Here is a 19,565-nt window from a genome sequence, read left to right as displayed (position 1 = left end):
TTTGAAAAAAAAAAGATATGAGGGGGAAATGCAAAAAGAAAATGTAATTAAATAAAACTTTTGCCACGTTAAGCACCATTGAACTGCATCTAACATCGAAATCATAATGTAAGAGAGAGAGTGATATATTGTAAACACTTCGCTGACGACTCGACAATTGAGATATTTAATTACCTCTTGCGATATATGGAAGCCACAAATTATCTTGAAACTTCATCAATCGCTCCCCTTCCCAAGAGGGTTTGTTGATTGGTCCGATAGACATGGAGGTTTGTATTTCCTTGTATAATTACTTTATTCAAATATTCGGTAAGAAGGGGGCAGTCATGGGCGGGGCTGTTGGGTCGTGTCGGATGCAGATACATTAAGGGAGGAAGGTATATAAGGAGGAGAATGCATCGGAGTCTTCATCTCATCTCGTCTGGCAGAAGAAAGCATCCAAGCTCTTATTTTTGGTGAGTATATCTCGATATTTCTCAAATTATCTTAATTATCATCAGATTAACTCGATTATTTGTAGATCTATTCACCTTTGTTCCGTTAAAGGAAAATGAAGATGTACTCCGCTATGCTAAAATGTGTTTTTTTTCTTAATCGGAATATTTCATATTTCATTTTCGAGAATTATGATCATGTGCATGGCACAGTTAGTTCTACAAGCTCTGAATGAAACAACTCATTGATACAAACATTACCAATTTAATTATTTCGTGAATGTATTATGTAACAGTTACAAGAGTCTTGGTAATATTTCCTGGCACACTGTAAATTTATTTGAAAAAAGTTTTCATTAGTAAAGGTCTAAATAATCTAATTCATTTTTGTATTCTCATTCGCGTATATCAGATATAAATATATTTGAATTCGCGTAGATATAAATATGTCACATATATTTATATCTTCTATAAGCGAATGTCATTACAGAAACGATTTTTTTTATTTTTAGATAGGCCAGAATAATAAACAATACTTTTTTCTAATACATTTACAGTATGACAGAAAATAAGACGCTTTAAACTGGCTGACTGTTAGATAAGATTTTATACATGCCTTACTTTTTAATTTTATCGTTGAAAAGTCGAAATAAAACAAGTATAGTATCAATCAATATTTCAATCTCTTGATTAACCTTATGGATTACATTCATTCATCACCATCCAGACTACATTCAACTCTTCCGTTAACACCCAACTAAAACCATAATGGCTTCCAAGGTGCTCATCATGATCTTTGCTGTTGCCATGGCAACCGCCTTGGTTACCGCCGAAGCGTTCGACGATCTCACAGGCGCTGATCTTGATGAAATTCTGGGCTTGATTTCCAAGAGGGGTGACTCAAACGACGCCGGAATGGTGTTCGACGAGGCCTTCGACGAAATGGACAAACGGGGTCGAGGGGGGAGGATGTTTTTCCGTAAGTACATTTTGGTTCTCTCAATGTTCGTTAAAACCAATCTTCCGTACTCATAATTGCATTACAAATCGTGCTTCACACAATCATGAATTCTAGTCTGCAAACACATACTCAAATTTATCTTTTAACCGATTATATCATGTCTATACAGTGAAGACTATACTCCAAATTATCTGTATTTTAATAGAACCAGAGACAGTACATGAGCGAATCTAGTCTCACTACTTCAGACTCTGCGTTATGCACTATGCGACTTGTGAAAAACAAATGTTTGTTCTTCCAGACCAGATGGGCATTGATTATAATCTGCATATTCGAAACACTTTCCGTGAGTAAAGGGTTTGCACAGCAGAATAAAGTAATTGATAATATTTTAAAGCCCTGTGCGCGCTGATATTCCAATCTTACACATTCGTACAATTAAATTAAATTAAATTATAATTAGTTTTCTCCCCTACCTTCAAATTAGATAGGCTAGTAGAAAGCAGTGGTTCTTGGATAAAATCTATATAATAATAATAAGTAACAATGGTGCAATTTAGATATCTTGAATTAAAGAAAACAACATGGAGCAGTTGTCATTATTATCCCTCCAACAAAATAATTCAGCGTGCAAAGAGTTAATTAGATGTAAAGTGTCTGATGAAAATATTCGCTGATTTTCTTCATTTCGAATAAACTGTACATTGTTTTGATTTTTTATACGGTATATAAAACTAAACAAAAAGGAAACGTAGTGCAGTTATGTAGTAGTAGTAGTAGTAGTAGTAGTAGAAGTGGTAGTAGTAATAGAAGTGGTAGTAGTAGTAGTAGTAGTAGTGGTAGTAGTAGTAGTAGTAGTAGTAGTAGTAGTAGTAGTAGTAGTAGTAGTAGTAGTAGTAGTAGTAGTAGTAGTAGTAGTAGTAGTAGTAGTAGTAGTAGTAGTAGTAGTAGTAGTAGTAGTAGAAGTAGTCGTATAGTAGTAGTAGAAGTAGTAGTAGTAGTAGTGGTAGTAGTAGTAGTGGTAGTAGTGGTAGTAGTAGTAGTAGTAGTAGTACTAGTAGTAGTAGTAGTAGCAGCAGCAGCAGTAGTACTATTTATCGCCGTATTAAAATCATATACAATCAAATACGGTGGACACATTCAGCTCGACTGGCATAGTCATGCTGATCTCCCGTGGGGTCCTGGGTCCCGTCTTACAAAGAGTTCCGATTGATCCAACTCTATGGAAATCCATCAGTGTCATAATTTTTTAACAGGAAATTGGCAAAATGTCCATGGTAAACAAAGGAGAACACACCAAATTGTAAAGAAATCAATGAATTTATGGTTTTACATTCATATCTAAATTTTTTTTTGAACTGAACATGCATTTTATATGTTGACTTTGCTGGCTCGCCATAGTTACTGGAAAGGAAAAAGGTGTTCCACCATTGTCTCCACAGTGTGGAACACAATGTGAAATCACCTTCACACTGGTAAATTTGAGATTTTGAACAGTAGGAATCACATATTCTCACAATCGAGCATGTGAACACGCTGTGAACAGTCAGACTGTCGTTTCCACAGTGTGAATTTTTTTTTCCGCACTGTTGAATTTGAACAGTGTGAATGATAATTTCACTAGAGCCCGTCGCACACTACGCGATCCGATGCGATTTTCTGATAAATCGCATTTTGCTTTAAATGTGAAGGTTACAAAAGTGAACTTATTTCATTTAAAGTTCGGGAATAATAAAATCTTAGTTTTGCATTGCGATAAGTCCTACGGTCGGAGTAAAGTCCAAATCGGTTTTAAGTCGCAGCCGATGATGGCGTCACTGCGATTTGAAATTGAACTTGCTTTTATTGAAAAAGGAGGCTCGAACTAGACTGAATTTCGATGTCAGTAGTCCTTACTACTATTCTGAATAAGATTTTTTTCGGCTGGAATGTTCATCTCAAAAGTTATTACAATTTCTTAGAAATTCGGATCGCAACGAATCGCATAGTTTGCGCCGGGCTTTAGTCCACTCTGTGAACACACTGTGGTCATTCCAGCAGGGAAGCCGTTTAGGAGCAGGCCCGGGGCCGCGGAACCAAGGGGTTGCACTCTTTACAGTGGCCATGCACACACGACGCGAATATTGTGATTTCATGTAACTATGCCCTCTCCCCAACCTTTGTTTTATCCTCCCATTCCTGCCAAATCTTCCCGCGGTCTACTAACCCATCAATTATCTGTCTGATCTGTTAGCTGGTTTTGACTAATCATGCTAACTTTCGACTGATTTGCTCATCACTAATACATATTTTTCTCTTTTTCAATCGTTATTTTCCAGGCTGTACACATCCTCTGAATGGCTTCAACTGCATCTGTGACAAGCGATTCCACGAGACCAGCCCCAAATACTTCAAGGTATGCGGATACGGAGGAGGTCAGTAGAATGGACGCAAACCTATCATGGCCGACTACCGGATAGCATATTGAGGGACCGAAAGTTGAACAAACCAAGACCCGGCTGGACCGATATCCGGTTAACAATGAAGACAACATGTCCGAACCACACGCAGATTACAAACAATGACATATAAATTATTTTGGAGTGTCGAATATCCATCGGATAGAATGGCTGTCCTATCCATATTCTGTTACCATGGTAACGTCACAAATATTGGGCAGGACCACCGTTCTTGTCAGACAGAGACTAATATAAGCTCGATTCCGATAGCAGACCTGTACATTTACAACAATGTTCATCATGCTCTCTAAAGATATTTCTCTTCAAACTGTTCAACTATTATAATACGAGTGTGCCTGCGAACTGATTTCTTTCGTTGTTTAAGGTGCACGATTTGATATTCACCTCAACGTCACGTGACACCAATCTATTATGACGTATCAATGCGTGCACCACTTTGTACTTCCCTTTTTATATTACATTTTTATATACAATTATGAATACCGTTTATGAAATGCAACATTATTTCGAAAGCACAAATTATTCAAATCGGTAATTATGATATACCAAAAAAAAGGCATTATCAAAAGAGACTCAATTTTATAGTATATAGCTTTCATAAAATAGGATTAGGTAGCTATAGAAAAGAGAGAACTCATCATTTTAATGATATATAAGTCAAGTTTTGATGATACTGTCTTGCAATGTAGGTAGAAGATTATAATTTTGAAAATTGGTATAGGATTTTAATTCATCCTATTAGTGTCTCCTAGAACTTATGATTTGTAATCATCATGCTCCTAGAATCAAGCAATCGAAGTATTTCTATTTTGGTACATCACTCGTTCTTAATAAAAATGTGGTATTCATTACATATCTGTTCTCCATTTCATTGCATTGTATGAACGTATCAATTGTGCATGGAGAGGAGGAGTTTGTGGTCTGTCACACCAACGCAACCGACTTCAGACCGATCAAAGTTATAACGTTATTTCTAATGTTAAATCATCGGTCGGTTTTGAATCGGGTTCGTTTGTTTGACTGTAGCATTTTGGGAGAATCAAGAGCGAATAATAAGGTGGATATGATTATTTATTTATTTATTTATTCATCTATTTATTTATGTATTTATTTATTCATCTATTTATCTATCTATCTATTTATATATCTATCTATTTATCTATCTATGTATTTATCTATATCTCTATTTATCTATCTATATATTTATATATCTATCTATCTCTCTCTATATATATATAACTACCTATCTCTCTATCTATCTTTCTATCTATCTATTTATCTATCTATCTGTCTATTCATATATCTATCTATCTATCTATTTATCTATCTATCTATATATCTATCTCTCTATCTATCTATCTACCTATCTCTCTATCTATCTTTCTATCTATCTATTTATCTATCTATATATCTATTTATCTATCTATCTTTCTATTTATCTATTATTTATTTATTTATCTATCTATCATCTATCTATTTATTTACTATATTACTTTTTTTAATATTATGGGGAGGGTGAGAGACATTTCAAGATACACACGGACATAGAATATAAGATAACTATGGATTATACTCTAAAAAGTTAACCCAATATTGGGTAAAATGGGAACATGTATGTTAGCTGGGTACAGTGATACCAAATTCTTAGCAAACTCTACGCAATGTTGCGTTGAAATTTACTCTTTAAACTTGCATGTTGCCCAATATTCGGGGAAAAATTACACAGCAAACATGCTTGTTCCCTTTCTATCCAATACTGGGTAATTTTTTTTACTCTTCCTTTTTAGAGTTCAATGGATAGTAGTGAAAACGGGAGGGTGTAATATTATGTGTGCATAGGGGTGCGTGGGTGTGATGTGTGTGTGTGTGTGTGTGTCAGTTTGTGTTCAAGATAAAAGAGCGGTAAGATGTCATTCATTCATTCTTTTGTTTATTCATTTTTCCAACAAAATTTATAATGCAATAATTACAATAAATAAAACATAACATCAGAAAATATAAATGACATAAATATTCAAATAAACCAAATATAAAGAATATACACCTGATACAGAAGATGATATTTCCAATTTGATAATAACAATATGCAAAAATATGTTGGAAAATGGAGTGGCCCACTGAAAAGCAAAGCTTGTAAAGTGTGGACCACTCACGAAGAAAAAAAAAGTATAACACTTAAATCTTAAATGTCAAACATTTGCCCATGATTTGGCACAACGCAGAGCCATTTTGTATCAAACAACCGATTGAGAAAGAGTGGATTATACATGCATATGTCAAGAGAGAAATGGGAGGGGGATAGGAATCGAGAGAGGGATTAAATAAGAGAGATAAAGATAGATAGAGAGAGAGCTTGTAATTGAGAGATATGCCCCTCGGAAGCGGGGTGCTGGATATTTTCCCGGGTTTGCTTCTTCACAGGCAGCACCCCTGGAATTCTGGTAGGTGTGGCAAAATGAAGAAATTGTGTAGTAAAACATTTTTTTTTTTAACTTCGAATTTCTCTGGAAGAAAATGACTTTTATTTTGTAGTAAAACCCCTTCGTATGTTTATTTTTGTTTGTCAAATTTACATCAGCACCCCTTGTAAAAAAAAATTCATTCCAAGGGCCCTTTTGAGAGAGAGAGAGAGGGAGGGGGAGGGGGGAGATTGTAATTTATTAAAGGAGAAAGCGCGAGGGGAAACGACAAAAAAGATAGTGACAGTCGTGGTCTCGTGGAGCTCCACATTTACACGTGCTACACTTTACCCCTCCCCAGAAAAGCCAGTCAAGAATATGATTAAAGCTCCTATTTTCAGATAAATAGTTTTTTTTTTCCGAAAGCGTATTTCGTTTTAGAGAGAAGCAGGTTCTATTTCTGGGTGGGAAATGTTTCCTCTTTTGTAAAAAAAAAAAAAAAAGTCTTGCTTTTTGCTTGTTAGTCATATAACATTTCTTGTTTAACTATCAAGTTAATTTTACCGTTTTTTAACCGCTCTTTAAGGTTTGCTATTGCAAACCTTTTTCGCATACATTCGTAATTCCGAAGCTTCGTTTAATATTCCGAAGGTTCGGATATTCCGAAGGTTAGATATTCCGAAGGTTCGTATTTCCGAAGGTTCGTAATTCCGAAGGTTCGTTAGTCTGAAAACGAAATGAGGTTCGTAATTCCGAAGGTTCGTTAATCCGAAAACGAAATGAGGTTCGTAATTCCGAAGGTTCGTTAGTCCGAAAACTAAATGATTAACGAACCTTATTTCGTTTTCGGACTAACGAACCTTCGGAACAACGAACCTTATTTCGTTTTCGGATTAACGAACCTTCGGAACAACGAACCATATTTCGTTTTCGGAATATCGAACCTTCGGAATAACGAACCTTCGGAATAACGCCACAAATCTTCGGATTAACGAACATCGAGGTATAGGCAATTTACGTGTTTCGGAATTACGAACCTTCGGAATTACAAAGTGTAACTGGGGCCCTCCCAGTATATCCCAGGGCCCTCTTGTAAATCAGTTTACGTAACGGAAGGGGCTACCCTGGTAAAAGGAAACTGAAATAAATAAATACTGTTGGGTTTCGTTATTCTCCTGTTAAATTCGGTGTGGACCTAATCCCTTTTGCAACAAAATTGAAATGGACCTAACCCCTTTTGAAAAAAGGTGATTTTTCTTTGCCATTTTGGATCACTTTTAAATAGGAATTTCAACTTGTCTTTGGTATCATCTTATAAAGCTACTAACAATCTATACATTGTGACCAAAAAATCAAATTTGATGAAAAATTGACCTAACCCCTTTTGCAAGTGAGCTCTTCAAATACTGTTGGGTTTCGTTATTCTCCTGTTACAATATGATGTACTCTGAATGTATTTGATTGTTGAGGGGTCTCTTGTCATACAGTATTATACTGAAGAGATTTTACACTAGTAAATTAAAACACGATAAATAAACCAAGAAGAAAAAACCTGGGGATAATATCATGTGTCTTCCCATTCTATAAGCTTTAGGTCCTTGATCTTGACTAGTTTAAACAATCTCATCAATTCTAGAATGGAATACCTTGAATAGAAATAGCTCCATTAAAATGTCATGGAATCTCAACGAGTTTCAATTTAAATTTCCTTTTACTTGTGTCGTTTCTCACCGCTGTAGATACGGATGATGGCAATTCTATAAGCAAATCATCGAAGGCAATGATAACCAAGGCTACCTTCGTCTGACATAGTAAAAAAAAAATAGAAGGGGGCTGGGTCCGTGCACCCCTCTTTTCCGTCTCTATTATGTCTATCATGGCCTTCAAATTTCGACACCTGCAAATTACGATTTATTCAATTTGCACTCAATTTAAACATGATAAAACAAAATCCATGATGCACGGAATACCGACCGGTATATCAATGCAATTTAAATTTCAAACTGAAAATTGCAATGCCACATGAATATCTACCACATGCATAATTAACCAAAACTAATAAACCTCTGTTATTCACCTCAGGTTTAATATTTCATCACCTCAATGATAAAAATAATGAATAATAAACAGTTCTTGTATAGCGCATTATGATTATAACGTCTCTCAGCGCTTCCAAAGGACTTAGCTTGGCGGCCGCAATTATTTACAGCGCACATGCATTTCAAAGAATTAATTCCCATACCAGATACCCGTTTACCTTAACTCGCCTGTCTTCCTTCTTGCGTAACGAATAATCACAATAAAACTTCCAACTGAAATATAAACTCTGGAAATTTAGACAATCCTAACATTCCTGAAGTTATCTTTTGACTGCGAGTTTTGTGAAGGGAGAGCAAATTCAAACACTACAGGTAAGATTTCATTTCATATCATAGTTTCTTTTCTCGGTTTAATGTCACGTGTATTTTATGTTGGTTTTAGTTTTTTAATACTGTCTTATTTGCCACCAATTTCTATCCTGGAACGATCCTCACAAGATTTCATGTCTTGGTCTTATAAAGTTTTAACTATATACTGTGCGTTCCGGTGAGCTCGTTCCTGATGAATAGTGATTTTGTCATATTTTTTTATTATTCTGCCTCCCCCGTTTTGACTATTGTTGTTATTATACTTCTATGCGACTTTCTCCAATCATTGATCTCTTGTAAATGTTATTTTTTAAGATGGATTTTATTTACTAATTAAAACATTAAAATGATTATGACAAACAGCTTTCATTTCATAATAATAATAATAGCTGGATTTATAAAGCGCTTTTTGCCTGAGGATACAAAGCGCTGCTATTATTACCCCGGCTTTAGCTCGAGCTACCATCACCGGCGCTCAGTGCCGGTGATGGTTATAACAAATTTTCTTTATTGCAATTCTTAAAGGTCAAGTCCACCCCAGCAAAATGTTGATTTGAATAAATAGAGAAAAATCAAACTAGCATAACACCGAAATTTCATCAAAATCGGATGTAAAATAAGAAAGTTATGGCATTTTAAACTTTCGCTTATTTTTCACAAAACAGTGATATGCTCAACTCACTGACATGCAAATGAGTCAGTCCATTATGTCCATCACTCACTATTTCTTTTGTTTTTTATTGTTTGAATTATACAATATTTCATTTTTTACAGATTTGACCATAGGGACCGACTTGACTGAACCATATAGTATTAAACAATGCTGATTCCATATGTATAGGGAGGAATTAATCACTGTTTTACTTGACAATGAGGAGAAAATAGGAATATTTCATATAATAAAATACAAAAGAAATAGTGAGTGGATGACGTCATCAGTCTCCTCATTTGCATACCGACCAGGATGTGCATATCACTGTTTTGTGAAATTATAGACGGGTCAATATATGGTTTAAGCCGGAACAAATTGCAACAAATGATTTTTCAACGGTATTTTGTACTATTTGACCTCAGGAATAACATACTAAAAATCTACCAAAATCCGCATCCGGGAAAATTGTTATTTTAACGATGGCGTCCAAGATGGCTGCCCGTTCACTAAAAATGAATATAACTCACTCATTATCCACCCTAGAATCCTATTTGGGTTCATATTCCATGGTCCGATGTGTAAAAGAATTTATTTATACAAGTTAGAGTGAATATTAGCACTCCAGGGTACCAGGAAAATCCAAGATGGCGCCCAAAATGGCTGCCGTAGTCTAAAAAATCCACAATTCACCTATTACTTACTGAAGTTGCTTTAATTTGGTTTCCATTCGATTGTTTCAATGATGAAATAGTACGTCGGGACAAATTACAAGGACAGCCAGTGGTCTGGTGTGTCAAAAAATACAAGATGGCTTCCAAAAATTGAGTTTAAAAAGGCTTTTAATCCTTAAAATGGACATAGCTCATATCACATCCCCTTGAGATATGATTTTGGTGTCTAGACCATGGTTTCAATGGTCAAATAATACATTGGGACAAGTTACAAGGACAGTCAGTGGTCCGGTATGTTCAAAAATCCAAGATGGCTTCCAAAAATGGAGTAAAAAATGCTGTTGCTACAAAAAAAAACCCAACATAGTTTGTTCAATATCCGGGAATATGATTTTTTTTTGCCTATACCATGGTTAAATGGGTCAAATAATAAATCGGGATCAGTTACAAGGACGATTGGTGGTAAAGTATGTCCATGAGTCCACGGTAGCTTAAAGAATAGTATCAATCAGCCGCGATGGTATTTGAAAATGGACATAGTTCATGTTTTATTCGTCAAGGGGATATGATTTTGTTGCCTATATCATGGTTTCAAAAGACAGGAAATTAGTTACAAGGACAGTCAGTGGTCCAGTATATCGAAAATCTAAGAAAGCTTCCAAAAATCGGAGTCTAAAATGACTGTTGTACTTAAAAAATTGACAAAGTTCATTTAAAATCCACCTAGGAGATATGATTTCGGTGTCCACACTATGGTTTCATGGTTAAAATAATACGTTTGGACTGGTTACATTGATATGCAATTGTCCAGTTTGCCTAAAACACAAGAGGGTTTTTAAAAAAGGAATATAAAACGACGCATATCATTTAATAGTGGTCAGAGTTCTACAATATACATCTGCAAGAAATAATGTTGGTGTCCAAATTGTGGTATGAAGGGTCAAATAATACATTCGGACAAGTAACAAGGATGGTTAGTACTCCATTTTGTCAAAGAATCCATGATGGATTCTAAAATTTCATCAATATGGGTGCTGTTACCAACTCATGAAGCAATATGATAACTTGTACCCATGCATTTAAGTGTAGTCACCAAGATTATTTCTAACAGGTAGATATCTTATGGAGCAGTAGTCACTTTACATGCTTTAAGCCAACTTGGATTTCAAGGCAAAATGGAGAGCTACATATCATGGTAAACAGTCCCAAAGTATTGTTTGACCCTTGAAACCCTAGTGTAGACACCAAAATAATACCCCCAAGGTGTATTTATAATGTTCTGCATCCACTTTTACGTAACACCAGTCATTTAAGACCCCCATTTTTAAAGCCATTTTTTATTTTTGGACATACCTGACACCTGACTGTCCTTTCAACTTAACCCAATGTATTGCTTGACCCTGTAAGCTCTAGTATAGACAGTAAACTCATACCTCCAAGGTGTATTTATAATAAACTATGCATACTTTTAAGTAGCAACAGTCAATTTACACCCCATTTTTTTAAGTAATCTTGGATTTTTTAACATACAGACAACTGACTGGTCTTGTAACTTACCCTAGTCTATTACTTGACCCTTTTAAACCATGCTTTTAACACCAAACTCATATTCCCCAGACAGATATTAAACAAACTATGTCCTTTTATAAGTAACATCAGCCATTTCTTACTCCATTTTTGGAAGCCATCTTGTAATTTTGGACATACTAGACCAACGACTGCCATTGTCTTGTCCTAATATATTATTTGACCCTTGAAACCATAGTTTAGACACCGAAATCATATCTCACAGGCGGATTTAAAATGAGCTATGCCACTTTTAAGTATCAACGGTCATTTCAGAATCAAGTTTTGGAAGTCATATAGGATTTTTGGTCATACCAGACCACTGACTGGCCTTTAAACCTGTCCTAATGTATTATTTTGGCCCTTAAACCAGTGGTTTAGACACCAAAATCGCATCTCCCATGCCGATATGAAATAAGCTATGTCCGCTTTAAGTAGCAGCAGTCAATTTAGATTTTTTTTTAGATTTTCTGACCGACCAGGCCACTGACTGTCCTTGTAACTTGCCCTAAAGAATAAATTGATCCTTGAAACTAGTGGTTTAGACACCAAAATCAAATATCCAGGCCAATATGAAATGAGCTTTGTCCGCTTTAAGTATCAGCAGCATATTTTTAAGACTAATTTTTAGACGCCATCTTCGATTTTCGGACAAACCAGACCGTTGACTATCCTTTTAACTTATCCTAAGATATTATTTGACCCTTGAAACCAGTGGTTTAGACATAAAAATCACATATCCCAGGCCAAAATGAAATGAGCTATGTCCGCTTTAAGTATTAGCAGCCATTTCAGAATCGATTCTTAGAATCCATCGAGGATTTTTGCATACCAGACCACTGACTTTCCTTGTAACTTGTCCCAATGTATTATTTGACCCATTTAACCACTTGGAATAAGACACAAAATCATATTTCTGGACATTGAGCAAACTATGTCGGATTTTTAAAAAGTGGCAACAGCAATTTTCGACTCCATTCTTGGAAGCCATCTTGGATTTTCGTAAATACTGGACCACTGACTGTGCTTGTAACTTGTCCCAATGTCTTATTTGACCATTGAAATCATGGTCTAGACACCAAAATCATTATGTCCCAGGCGGATATAAAATGAACTATGTCCATTTTAATTATCAACAGCCATTTTAAACTCCATTTTTGGAAGCCATCTTGGATTTTTGGACACACCAGACCACTGGCTGTCCCTGTAACTTGTTTCAATGTAATATTTCACCCTTAAACCATTGAATAAAAAACAAATTTAGATGAATTGTGGATTTTCAGCCTACGGCAGCCATTTTGGGCGCCATCTTGGATTTGCCTGGTACACTGGAGGGCTTAAAATTAATTCTAGCCTAAATCAATTGTTGTACCCCCAGACCATGAAATATGAACCGAAATAGGATTCTAGAGTGGATAATGTGTCAGTTGTATCCATTTTCAGTGAATGGCGGCCATCTTGGACGCCATCTTGAAAATAACCACTTTCCCGGATGCGGATTTTGGTAGATTTTTAGTATGTTATTCCTAAGGTCAAATAATACAAAATACCGTTGAAAAATCATTTGTTGCAATTTGTTCCGGGTAAGGCTATTTTTGGTCGTATATTGACCCGTCTATTAAGTGAAACTTTAAAATGTCATAACTTTCTTATTTTACGTCCGATTTTGATGAAATTTTCAGTGATATGCTTGTTGGATTTTTCTCTTTTTATTCAAATAATTTTTTTGTTGGGGTGGACTTGTCCTTTAAGTATTAGTATGTACCTTATAACTATATTGATTTGTAAATTCAGGGGCTTGCTACTGATAAAGCGTTATCATTTCATTATGGTGATGTTAGATTTGAAGATGGAGTCCCCCTAAATGTAATTTTGGTCGTCGCATGATAATAGAGTTCACATTTTGTGTCAGTTCACAGTCACTTGAAATAAATATTTGATACTCATTATCAATTTTTTTAATCTTAAAATATTTAATATTTCAATCGTGCAATACGCTTTGATGCCGTACATACAATTTTATTGCACCACTTAAATTCCTTATATACTATATACTCTAAAAAAAGGTTTACCCAATATTGGGTAAAATGGAAACATGCATGTTGTTTGGGTAAAATTTTACGCAATGTTGCGTTGAAATAGCCCAATATGGTGTAAAAATAAAAAAAAGGCCCAGCCAACATGCATGTTCACTTTTTACCCAATATTGGGTAAATTTTACTCAGTGTTTTTAAAGTGTCAATGTCGATTCACTATAACTATACGTATATTTTAATGACAATGAGGCCCATGTGCTTGTATTATGAGAAGCTTCATTATCTGCTTGCAAAATAATACCAGATATCATTAAGTTATTTCTTTCAATTAAGAGCTTAGAAGTTTAGTAGCGTATTTAAAAAAGCGCTCAATCTACTTTTGGTGTTAATTGATTATTAGTATGGTGAAATCATTCATATATATTTATATATGTATATATATATGTGTGTGTATACACTGTACAAAATGAAGTGCTAATTTAGCATTTACAGTGCCTGCATAGTGACTGCACTACGAGTGCTGATTTTTTTGTTCAAATTTAAACTAGAAAATCAGCACTCGTAATGCAGTCACTATCCAAGCACTTTAAGTGCTGAATTAGCACTTCATTTTAACAGTGTAAAGGAGAATGAAACCTTTGGAACAAGATAGCTTGTGTGAAAACAGAAAAATCAAAGACACAGATCAACGAAAGTTTGAGAAAAATCGGACAAATAATGAGAAAGTCATGAGCATTTGAATATTGTGATCACTAATGCTATGGAGATCCTCAAATTGGCAAGGCGACAAAGATGTGTGATGTCACTTGTGAACAACTCTCCCCATTACTTTAGTATATATTTCATTTAAATTGCCTCTTTTATCACATTTATCAGTAGATCATGTGTTCTTTCTATAGGAGAGCATGTAATACAGATTTTCAAAGAATACATCATGGATAAAGAGTTTGTATCACCATAAGAAAAAGCAAAAAGAGACATTTTGAGGGTATTTTTTACTCCATCAAAGGGAAAGATGTTCACATGTGACATCACACATCCTTGTCGCATTGCCAATGGGAGGATCTCCATAGCATTAGTGATTGCAATATTCAAATGCTCATAACTTTTTCATTATTTGTCAGATTTTTCTCAAACTTTCTTTGTTCTTATTCTTTGATCTTTCTGTTTCGACACAAGCCTACTTGCTCCAAAGGTTTCATTCCCCTTTAAGCCTTTGAACAGGAGGTTATTTTGTGTGAGAATTTCGAAAAAAAACTGTCTGGTTCAGTTTTGTTTGGGGCGATCCTTTGAGGATTGGTTTGAAAAATCCATTTTCCCTTCAATTAGTTATAAAAATTAGTGTTTAACCTTTAAAAAATAATTAATATATGACAGACTCCCACAAGAGAACGCATCAACATTTGATAGAATGGCGGGAAAAACGGATATCCTGTTCCTTCTCGTGGTCCTCGCTCTCGGCTCGACGTCGGCGATTCAGTTAAGTGACATCAGTGAAGACGAACTCAACGCCTTGTTGGACCTGGTATCCAAGCGGAACTACGAGCAAACGGTGTTGGGTGGCGGGCCCGATGACTTGGAGGAGTTTGATGGGCAGTTCGACAAGCGCGGACGGGGACGGGGCAGGAAAGTATCTTTGGAAAGTAAGAAAACTCGAATATTTGGGGTCTGGGTTGGTGGCCAATGTATTATTTTTATTGTGAATATTTATAGATATTTTTCGTATTCTTTTTCCACACATTTTAAAGATATTTTGTCCTCCACTTTTGCACTAATTCAAGAGCAATTTATTAGTATGAAAGAGCGTGATTCCGATTTCAGAAGACCACTGTGTTAAACGTTATCTATGCACATATCAGACAAGGGCGTAGGCTGAGGGAGCCACGCGCACCCTCCCGCTGAGGCAGAGGAGTTCCGACACTGCATATGGCATGCAAGCAAAATGAAATTTGTACCCCTTCTTCTGCTTTCAACAGATTATTTTTCAAACTTAAGTTCCACCTCCCAAAGATGTGCACCGGAACATGCTCAAACCAGCCTACGCCCTTGTCAGATACTATGTACCCTTCAGTATGGCGATTTTTATTGGTTTATAGCGAATCAACAGCTCTCTTTTTCATGAAATCTCTTTTTGAATTCGGAATGTGAGTCCTAAGTGAGAGCTATAACCGATGATTAGATTAGAGGATGTACTTTCTTTCCTTAGAAAGGGCGAGAGTACGTGGAATATAATGAATTTAGACGTCAGCAAACTGACAAAAGAAAAGCGGCGATTATTGTCATCCATCATATATTGTCTGTGGTTACACTTTTCAGTCAATTAACTTTTAATGCTGATTATTGAAACAGTAACAATAATGGAATCATCAGTGGTGACAAAAATATTTTCCCTTAATAATTTACAATGACTTACTATCTAAAGTTGATCAATAGTAATGTTAAACAGATAGTACTTGGCTGGCTTTAGCCCCTCAAGCCTTTCACATCGCACAGGCATTTTATTTCAAGGAGTTATGTCACCGTGTACACGCTGTCAATATTAACGTACATAAAATCATTTACCTCACCTGGGTAGAGTGCAGCACAATGGATTAATTTCTTGCTGTACCCTTGAGACTCTCTGTCTCGAACTCAGGAGACTTATTTATTAGTAATTGTGGTGGTGACAAACATTTTACAGATTGAAGAAGTAAGTGGTGTTAGATGTCATTTTTGTTAGTGCCCCTTGTTGCATTTAGGCTAATGCCACAGAAAACAAACGAATTGATGTAGGAAACATACAAGTACCAGTTCAAAGTCAGTGTGATATTCTCTTTAAGTGATAGAATATAGAACATAGCAAAACAAATTCATATACTTCATAATTTTTTAATACAAAACCTTGCAATTATGGACGACTATACTACAACATTGGCTGCGCATGTTGAAAAGGGTTCAGAGTTAAGATTCACAGCCCAAATTGCATAATAAATGGATTTGATATATTTATCATATTCATTAATCCATTAAAATTACAATTTTTCTCCCACCAACCGCCTCTATTTTTTTTCTCTCTCTCACTCTCTCCCTCCCTCACCTTCCCACCTCCACTATCATGTCAAAATCATTTGCCCTTTACTTTTTTTTATACCCGTTTCCCGAAAAATACAATTTTTTTTTTATTTTGTCCCCTCTCTCTCTCTTTCTCCCTCACCCTTCTCTGTTTCGTTCCTCCTCACACAACAGAATGCGTGAATCCTGTGAGTTTGCGTAACTGCATGTGTGATCCTAGATTCACGGACGACGAACCATTGAAACGGTACAGGGTCTGCTTCAACAATTAAAGCCTGGTGGACTTCTGATCGTCGAGTCGAGGAATATGTACCACCAACAATGGAGACATTATATACTACAAAGTTTATTAACCAGGAAAAATGAAAACGTGGTCATGAAAGGCCTCCAGATTTTGCTTTCTTGTGGTGTTTTACAAAGATGTATGCATCCTTATATTACGGTCGAGTTCGTCTCCGAAATAAAGCAACTTGCTATGCATTAAAATAATATTTGTTTGTCTTTCATTAATCTGATCATGGTAAAGTTTACAGTTGTGATGGTTATGTTACCAGAATTTCCATTTCTCCTTCTATTCTATTTCCCTTCCCTTCGTTTTCCATTCCTCTGCCCCCCCCCCCTCCCTTCGGGCTCTTTACGGGGGAGTGGGGGAGGCACTTTCCAAGTGGAGACCATGCTCGTCCATAGACTCTCGTAATTTTTCACATAGACCCTTAACAATAATTTCAGTTACGTCTCACCTTAAATGTCTTAGAAAATGTATTTTCATGATAGCCTGAACCTATCGTTATAAGCACCATTCGCACTAGGCCGTTGAACAATGCCCCCCCTGAATTTGATACTTTTTAATACCCCTTGCACTTTATAGTCTTATATCGCCAAAATTATTATCCTAAAAATTGCAAGGTGGGGGGAAGAAGGTTGTTAGAACTAAGACCCCTGATACACATGGATCGGGTTTGAAGCCGGCCCCACGCCGAATTTGAAGCATCCTTCACGCCAGGGGCAGGGGAGCGAAGTTGAAAGTGTGGGGGGGGGGGCACGGGAAAAGGGGCACCTTTTCTTTTAATAAAGGCAGCACGCATAAACTTTTAGGAGAAAAAAATCGAAAGCGAGGGAGTGAAGCGACCGAGCTTATCTTTGAGGCACTTTTCCATTTTGTTACATGAAATTGATAGATTTTGTGCATACTATTGGTGGATTTTGTGAAAATCTGCAGTAAAAAGGTGAGTTTTCAAAATTCCGAGGGGGGAAACCTCCCCCTGTCCTCCCCCCCCCCCCCCCCCCGCTGCGTACGGCCATGATATTGAATTCAAAGAAAAAAATTACCTTAATCTAATCATGTTTTTATTTATTTCCAGAAGCTCCTCAATCATTACTCTTTGATATCAGTATCGCTCTCTTATCATGCTCATTAATCATCTATAGTTAGTATCGATTAACTTTGATAGTATTTATTAATTCTAAAATGAAGATGGAGTAATGTGTGTAAATGTATATATATATATTTTTTTAAGATGGATAAATATCTTTATGTGACAGAGAGTTTCTGGAAATATACTGTTATTCCGCTGAATTCAATCACCAAGGTCCCGTAATACAAAGGTTAGCGATTAATCGTACGCTTGAGTTTCACGATTGATTGTACATTGTAGTCAATGGAATCAATCGTAGCAAAATGTTCAACGATCATTGCTAAACTTTGTGTTACGAGCCCCAGGCTTTATCCTTATATTCCATTTCCCTGCACTCTCTTCTCAGTCCTCCCCTCCTCTTTCTCTCTTTCTCTCTCTCGCTCTTTCTCTCACCCCACAAAGCTCTCTTTTCCAGGGGTTGGGGGGCACTGCCATAACAAGGTAGGGATCATTCTCGTCCATGGACTTTCACATAGGCACCTGTCACATATAAACACTGATCCCCAATGAGGCATGATTCGGCAATCCTGAGTTTTCGCAACAACTACGCAGACACTTCCTGGAACGCAGAGAATCCATTGTCAACAAACTTTCATGACAAGGCAGACTTTGCCGAAAATCAGTGAATCAAAACAGCACTGTCATCCCGGACTCTGGACAAACGAGATAGGCCTATTTGGAATTTTTCGTCTGGTCCGAATCTCAGGATGGTCTGCTGTCCCGGTCCAACAACCTTCGTCAAAACCCCCTCAGCTGTCCCAAGTTATCAATTGACTTGCATTTGCAATAGATTTACCACGTTGCAGAATCTGTCCCCGTAGCAATTGCAAAAGCTCCTTATAAAGCCAACGCTTGTACGAACTTCTCATTCTTATGAAAGCCTCTGACGGGGAGGGATTCTACAAGATATAAAATATATTGTCGAAAGCCTTCCATGACAAATAAGTTATTTTTTTCAAAAATCGTGGAATCAAAACAGCAGTTTCTTCCAGGAATTTTGTCAGCTCAGAATCTAATGACGATCAGCTGTCCGTCTCACCAGTTTACGACAAAGACCTCTCAGCTGTTCATTGTGATTTGACGGACATTTTCAACAGATTTACTTTGTTGCAGAATCAATCCCCGTTGTAATTGCGAAAATTCCCAATGACGTCATGATCCGCGGACGGTACGGGATAGTTTTGCAAGGGATTGAGCGTTTGTGACTGTACACACGACAACTACACGGCATCTACACACAGATGTACACGGTCCATGCCGGCAGAGCACGTTGTCTACACGAATCAACAGGATGTCAACGTGGCCCTGGGAAGCGGGAGTGCTGGGGGTACCATAAGATTTGCAGGGGGTTCTGCGTATGCTATATACCATAGGCAGCACCCCTTAGAAAAGAGAATGACGAGCAAGCAAGCAAAAGAAAAATGTATTGCTAGAAAATGAGGGAGATACTGTACAAGAGCAATTACATTTTTTTGCTTGTCATTTTTTCCTAAAGACAACCACCTAAACGACC

General features: G+C 36.5%; 1 protein-coding gene and 1 long non-coding RNA gene across 2 annotated transcripts; both read left to right on the top strand.

Moving 5' to 3' along the window:
• The first annotated feature begins 408 nt into the window (after window positions 1–408).
• On the top strand, window positions 409–4,707 carry LOC129266673 (uncharacterized). Its single transcript, XM_064103185.1, has 3 exons — window positions 409–455; window positions 1,162–1,413; window positions 3,714–4,707. The coding sequence occupies exons 2-3, from the start codon at window positions 1,203–1,205 to the stop codon at window positions 3,815–3,817; spliced, it is 315 nt and encodes a 104-aa protein (XP_063959255.1). The 5' UTR covers window positions 409–455; window positions 1,162–1,202; the 3' UTR covers window positions 3,818–4,707.
• A 3,892-nt stretch (window positions 4,708–8,599) lies between these two features.
• Window positions 8,600–17,119, top strand: LOC129266676 (uncharacterized). Its single transcript, XR_010294333.1, has 3 exons — window positions 8,600–8,664; window positions 14,964–15,229; window positions 16,812–17,119. It is a non-coding gene; the product is annotated as an uncharacterized LOC129266676 (long non-coding RNA).
• The last annotated feature ends 2,446 nt before the right edge of the window (window positions 17,120–19,565 follow it).

The sequence above is a fragment of the Lytechinus pictus genome, chromosome 8 (genome assembly GCF_037042905.1).
Source record: "Lytechinus pictus isolate F3 Inbred chromosome 8, Lp3.0, whole genome shotgun sequence".
NCBI classification, from domain to species: domain Eukaryota; kingdom Metazoa; phylum Echinodermata; class Echinoidea; order Temnopleuroida; family Toxopneustidae; genus Lytechinus; species Lytechinus pictus.
The sequence above is the reverse complement of the archived record's forward strand: the minus strand, read 5'-3'. Positions and strand labels throughout refer to the sequence as shown.

Bases quoted from the DNA above. Each gene is read 5' to 3' on its own strand.
- LOC129266673 (XM_064103185.1), top strand. From the start codon at position 1,203: ATGGCTTCCAAGGTGCTCATCATGATCTTTGCTGTTGCCATGGCAACC. The intron at 1,414-3,713 runs GTAAGTACATTT...GTTATTTTCCAG, and splicing joins AGGGGGGAGGATGTTTTTCC to GCTGTACACATCCTCTGAAT.